The 6,496-nt window shown below is 35.2% G+C and overlaps 1 protein-coding gene across 3 annotated transcripts in view; it reads left to right on the top strand.

Moving 5' to 3' along the window:
* Positions 1 to 6,022, top strand: part of hnrnpa3 (heterogeneous nuclear ribonucleoprotein A3) — a 9,698-nt gene extending 3,676 nt beyond the window's left edge. Inside the window, exons 4-11 of one of the 3 annotated variants that reach the window (XM_016523546.1) lie at positions 1,485 to 1,695; positions 2,074 to 2,163; positions 2,287 to 2,337; positions 2,453 to 2,506; positions 2,802 to 2,915; positions 4,487 to 4,621; positions 4,710 to 4,774; positions 5,750 to 6,022. In XM_016523546.1, the coding sequence (XP_016379032.1) occupies positions 1,485 to 1,695; positions 2,074 to 2,163; positions 2,287 to 2,337; positions 2,453 to 2,506; positions 2,802 to 2,915; positions 4,487 to 4,621; positions 4,710 to 4,756 (702 nt within the window). In that variant the 3' untranslated portion in view covers positions 4,757 to 4,774; positions 5,750 to 6,022. Of the gene's footprint in view, positions 1 to 1,484; positions 1,696 to 2,073; positions 2,164 to 2,286; positions 2,338 to 2,452; positions 2,507 to 2,801; positions 2,916 to 4,486; positions 4,622 to 4,709 lie in introns of all 3 variants that reach the window. The other 2 variants (XM_016523545.1, XM_016523542.1) reach the window with 2 other exon arrangements.
* The last annotated feature ends 474 nt before the right edge of the window (positions 6,023 to 6,496 follow it).

Below are 6,496 nucleotides of genomic sequence, written 5' to 3'. Positions count from 1 at the left end.
AGCATCTCGCTCAAAAATGACCAAAGAGTTTCTATATTTTTCCTATTTAAAACTTGACTCTTCTGTAGTTACATCGTGTACTAAGAAAACTCTTGAAACTCTAGAAACTCTTTGGTCATTTTTGAGCGAGATGCTAACGGTCTAATCAGATTCAATGATCTATGCTAAGCTACAGCTAAAAGTGCTACCGCCAGACCCGGAGATCGGCTGAATGGATTCGAAAACGGTAAAACTCAACTGTTTAACTCTACAGGAGTTGGAAAATTAGACTATTTTCAAAAATAGTGGAGTGTTCCTTTAAACCAGAAAGCTCCACATGGGTAGTTGACATATACTGCATATACTAATGACTGAACTTTCCTGGACTGTGACGTGCTTTATCGAAAACGTTTTGTAATTATTTTATCATTATTATATGTGCAGTTTTTATCCATATATTAACTGAGAAAATAATTGTACTAATTTCAGATATCACACTCCAGGATGGCTTAAGTAAATTAAAAAGGAAAAAAGCAAATAAAATTGATTTAAAAAAAAAAAAAAAGTCCAATGAAAGCTCATTTCTACAATGGAATTAAAAATTAAAAAAGGTCATTGCAAATTTTGGATCTTGCAATTATGAGTTTATATCTCGCAATTTTGACTTTTTTCAGAATTGTGGCTGGGTTTTTTTTTTTTTCAGACGTTTTTTTTTTTGGAAAATTCAGAGAAAAAATGCTGAATATTCTGAGACAAAAAATCTGAATTGCAGGATATAAACTTGCCATTCTGTGAAAAAAAAAAAAAACAATAGTTGACATATACTGCATATACTAATGACTGAACTTTCCTGGACTGTGACGTGCTTTATCGAAAACGTTTTGTAATTATTTTATCATTATTATATGTGCAGTTTTTATCCATATATTAACTGAGAAAATAATTGTACTAATTTCAGATATCACACTCCAGGATGGCTTAAGTAAATTAAAAAGGGAAAAAGCAAATAAAATTGATTTAAAAAAAAAAAAAAAGTCCAATGAAAGCTCATTTCTACAATGGAATTAAAAATTAAAAAAGGTCATTGCAAATTTTGGATCTTGCAATTATGAGTTTATATCTCGCAATTTTGACTTTTTTCAGAATTGTGGCTGGGTTTTTTTTTTTTTCAGACGTTTTTTTTTTTGGAAAATTCAGAGAAAAAATGCTGAATATTCTGAGACAAAAAATCTGAATTGCAGGATATAAACTTGCCATTCTGTGAAAAAAAAAAAAAAACAATGTCTGATATAAATTCTGTACAAGAAACTCACAATTCTGAGAAAGTTTATGTTGTGCAATGTTCACTCACAATTCTGAGAAATGAACTCCAAATTGTGAGTCAAAAAAAAGATAAGAACATATTTGATTCAATGGCTTCCTTACAAACCTTTTCAAAATTTACTCTAAAATTAAGATGCATTTAATCAAGATGAAATTAAATGATTTTTTTTTTGATTATGCAGGACTCCAATAAACCTGGAGCCCATCTGACAGTGAAAAAGATCTTTGTGGGTGGAATCAAGGAGGACACAGAGGAGTATCATATCAGAGAGCACTTTGAGCGCTATGGGAAGATTGAGATTATTGATATAATGGAGGAGCGTTCAACTGGGAAAAAGAGAGGATTCTGCTTCGTCACCTTTGATGATCACGATGCTGTGGATAAAATTGTTGGTGAGCTTAGATGGAAACCATTTAGCTGCTACTGCAGAATCAGGTTTTATGGGTAAATTACATGTCCTCATCTAGATGGAGATGATTCTTTTGTAGTTGTTATGAATGCAGCTTTTATGAACTTGTTCAATTACAAATATTAAAATGCTTGCAAAATACTGTTTAAGTGATTGCAAAAAATTATTAAAATTAAACCCCAATGAAACATTAAAACAAATAAGTTACCTTATAAATTTTCAGATAAAATCATGGTACTGATATTTAAAAGTTCATGGGCATGGTATGCGTCATCTACCCCGAGTATGACAGAACAGCAAGAAATACTAGTTCATACAGGTTTTCTGAGCAAACAGATTTCTGTTTTTCCTTTTTCATCAGTGCAAAAATATCACACAATCAACTCGCATAACTGTGAAGTCAGAAAAGCACTACCGAAGCAGGAGATGCAAGCTGTTTCTAATCAGAGATGTAAGTAACGTGTTTCAAATCTAACTGCCTTTCTGATTCTCATTTTTATAATTAGGTTTATTATGTTACTGTAATATTCAAGTTGTCGTAGGTAATAATATATAACATGTTTTCTGTTGTCAGATCGCGGTGGAGGCAATTTCATGGGCAGAGGAGGAGGAAACTTTGGCCGAGGTGAGATGACATGCGATCCTGTACATCTGATCCTGTGTGTGTCGATTACATCTACAGTTTGTACAGCAGCACCTCAGGTGTGAATAAAACACAGTGAATGCTGTATCTTTCACAGGAGGGTATGGAGGAGGCCGGGGTGGCTGTGGAGGAGATGGATACAATGGATTTGGTGTGGACAATATCATTATACTAACATGAGCAATGAATAAATCCACACTCCCTTGTAAAACTTGCTGTTAATTTGTGCCAGAAGGGCTTCTTTGCCACAACAGTATATTTTTGAAATGGCTGCTTTGTTTGTAGTCACTGATTGAAATTGAGAATCACTGTATGGATAAGCATAAGGACATTTTCAAAGCTAAAAAAAAATGTTTTTTTCCTGTTATGAAGTCGATCATTTCATGAAGCTCAGACTGAAATGATTAGCGCTGAAGTACAGGTTTAGGATGTGTCTCTGGTGGTAGGTGGTAATTATGGTGGGGGTCCTGGAGGATGCGGTGGAGGTCCTGGATACGGTAACCAAGGCGGAGGAGGCTTTCGAGGATATGACAACTACAATGATGGAGGAAATTTTGGAGGTACAGTTTCATTTAAGTGAAGACAAATATTTGAGATGGGGTTGGAGGGGCGGGGTTTAAAAGAAGAGGTCTCAGTGATGTCATCCAAAAAGGAAATCGTTTCAGAGGCGGAGCAAGTGTTTGTTAAAGATGATGAAAGCAAACTTTATTTGTAGCAACATGGGCCAGTGAATCATTAAATTGAATCTTTATTTTGTGTTGATTAAATTGGAAAAAAAAAAGAGTTTTGGTGTTTGGAGAACATTTTTTTAACGTTTTTGAAAGAACTCTCTTTTGCTCACCAAGGGTGAAATACAGTAAAAATTGTGAAATATTATTATAAGTTAAAATACTGTATTCTAATTGAATATATTTTAAAATGTAATTTATTTCTGTGATGCAAAGCTGAATTTCCAGCATCATTACTCCAGTCTTCATGATCCTTCAGAAATCATTCTAATTTGTGACCCTGGACCACAAAACCAGTCATAAGTTCATAACCAGTCGAAATTGAGATTTATACATCATCTGAAAGCTGAATAAATAAGCTTTCCATTGATGGTTTGTTATGACAGGATAATATTTGCCTGAGATACAACTATTTGAAAATCTGGAATCTGAGGGTGCAAAAAAATCAAAATATTGAGAAAATCGCCTTTAAAGTTGTCCAAATGAAGTTCTTAGCAATGCATATTACTAATCAAAAATTAAGTTTTAATATATTTACAGTAGGAAATTTACAAAATATCTTCATGGAACATGATCTTTACTTAATATCCTAATGATTTTTGGCATAAAAGAAAAATTGATCATTTTGACCCATACAATGTATATTTGGCTATTACTACAAATATACCCCAGCGACTTAAGACTGCTTTTATGCTCCAGGGTCACATATGATGATTTGTTGATTCGCCAATTTCTTATTATTATCGATTTTTAAAACCGTTCAGCTGCTTTAATATTTTTGTGGAGTCCGTGATGCATTTATTTTCAGGACTTTTTTTTTTTTTTTTTTTGATGAATAGAATGCTCAAAAGAACAGCATTTATTTGAAATAGAAATCTTAACAATGTAAAAGCCTTTAGGGTCACTTTTGATCCATTTTGATTTCTTTAAAAATAGAATGTTTATATAATATAACATTAAACAAAAAATGTTCTGCTATTAAAGGGTTAGTTCACCCAAAAATGAAAATTAGCCCATGTTTTACTCAACCTCAAAGTATCCTAGGTGTATATGACTTTCTTCTTTCAGACGAATCCAATCGGAGTCCTTGCTCTTCCAAGCTTCATAATGGCATGGGCGCCTTGGGCGGGTGTTTTTTTCAAGTCCAAAAGTAGTCAAATAAAGCGCATCCATCCATAATAAACAGTTCCTGACTTCTTTTGGACTGATGAACAAAAAACACCCGCCCATGCCATTATGAAGCTTGGAATAGCCAGGACAATTTTTAATATAACTCCGAATGGATTTGTCTGAAAGAAGAAAGTCATATACACCTAGGATGCTTTGAGGGTGAGTAAAACATGGGCTAATTTTCATTTTAGGCGGAACTAACCCTTTAACCCAAATTTGTACCTGCATCACAGGTAACTTTGGTGGTGGAGGCGGCGGCGGAGGACGAGGAAATTACAACGATTTTGGGAATTACGCAGGACAACAGTCCAACTGCGGCCCCATGAAGGGAAATAACTTTGGAAGTAGAAACTCAGGACCTTACGGAGGTACAGAAAATCCAGTACACTGCATGCCACATCAGAAGTGAACCCACTGCGTGTGAGCCTGATCATGTGTTCTGATTGTTATATTTAGGTGGATACGGCTCTGGGGGCGGGGGCTATGGGTCCAGGAGATATTAACAGATCGGTTTGTCTGTGGTAAGTTCAGCGCCGCCTCAAGAGACTCCACAGACGTCTAACACGGGATGACTTGTGATGTGTCTGTTCAACAGGCCTCAGATCCAGAGTTAGATGAGAAGAGTGGGAAGGAAAGGAAAGATTACTGAGAAAGTGTGCGAGGGGCCAAGATCTGCCAGTTATAGGTCTTACTAACGTTAGTGTAGTCAGACGCTCCACAACTCGTGTGTGTGTGTGTGTGTGTGTGTGTGTGTGTGTGCGCTAGTGGATGTACATTCCTTCACCGCTTGACTTTTCTGTGCTTTTCACCTATGCTCAATCCCTTGTGAGCATTTTTGAGAGTGCTGCCAAACACTGTAGTCAGAATAGTCCTAAATATTATTTGATGTGAGTATACAATATGTTGTGGCCTTAAGTATATTATTTGGAGAAAACAGGACTTGTTTATTTTTTGATTTGACGACAGTGATGTCACGTGTATCTTTATATATTGTGAGTATGCAGTACATGTGTTGTTCATGAAGCTCTGAATGGTAAACGGAGTAGATTTAGTCAGATCTGAGGGCATGTGACATGTTAAACCTGTAAAGAGAGAAGTCTAGATTGTTGAAATATTTTTGACAAATGAAAAAAGAAACCGGCTGAAATAAAGTTGTGTAGTAACTTGCCTAACGAAGTTCAGTGCGTCATTGAGTCTGAAGGGGCGAGTGTCGCTGTCCTGAGCGCGTGTTGTTGTGTATGAGAGTAGAAAGGCCTCCAGGCCCAGACAGACGAACAGTTATGGGCTCTCAGACTGGCAGGTCGATCCCAGCCTCGACTGGACCAGGCAGCCAGTGTGTCTCCAGAAAACTAGCATCTGTTTCTGTGAGACTAGCTGTACCCGAAGGAAGGAAGGCTAGCGGAAAGCCCACGAGTATGAGGGTTTGAGACAGACCGAAGAAGAGGAAGAAAGAGTCATAGGAGCAGGTAAGAGTAACTCTTCTGCTTAATTTACAGATGGGAAAAGCAGCGCCTGATCGACAGTAAGTGGCTGAAAGTCTTTTATGACACGTTTTCAGCGCTGGTTCTGGATGGGTAAGATTAATGTGTGCAAAATATATGTGGATTTGGTCAAGATATCCTCCTGCAGAGATTCAGAAACTGCATTCAACTCAATTATTGCACATTGTGTGTGGCATAATCTCACTAAAGCCGACATTTCCAGGTCTTATTTCACCGTTCAAAACAAATTATTAATGTATATATATATATTAGTGCTGTCAAACGATTAATCGCGATTAATCGCATCCAAAATAAAGGTTTTTGTTTACATAATATATGTGTGTGTACTGTGTATATTTATTATGCATATATAAATACACACACATGCAATATATATTTTGAAAATATTAACATGTATATATTTATATAATTTATATTATATATAAATATATTTAATATATAAACATAATATATTTTTCTTAAATATATACATGCATGTGTGTGTATTTATATATACATAATAAATATACACAGTACACACATATATATTATGTAAACAAAAACCTTTATTTTGGATGCGATTAATCGTTTGACCGCACTAATTTATATACATTATTTTACATGTATTTGTATAAATTATATTTAATCATTTGTATTTATTTATTTGTGGTGCAACAGAATTTTGATCATAATTAGGCACAATTCCTCTAATTCTTAAAGTCTAATTCTCATTACTGAAATGTGGGGAAAGAATTATATTTG

Source organism: Sinocyclocheilus rhinocerous, unplaced genomic scaffold, assembly GCF_001515625.1.
Source record: "Sinocyclocheilus rhinocerous isolate Xijiao unplaced genomic scaffold, SAMN03320098_v1.1 scaffold1171, whole genome shotgun sequence".
Classification (NCBI taxonomy): Eukaryota; Metazoa; Chordata; class Actinopteri; order Cypriniformes; family Cyprinidae; genus Sinocyclocheilus; species Sinocyclocheilus rhinocerous.
The sequence above is the reverse complement of the archived record's forward strand: the minus strand, read 5'-3'. Positions and strand labels throughout refer to the sequence as shown.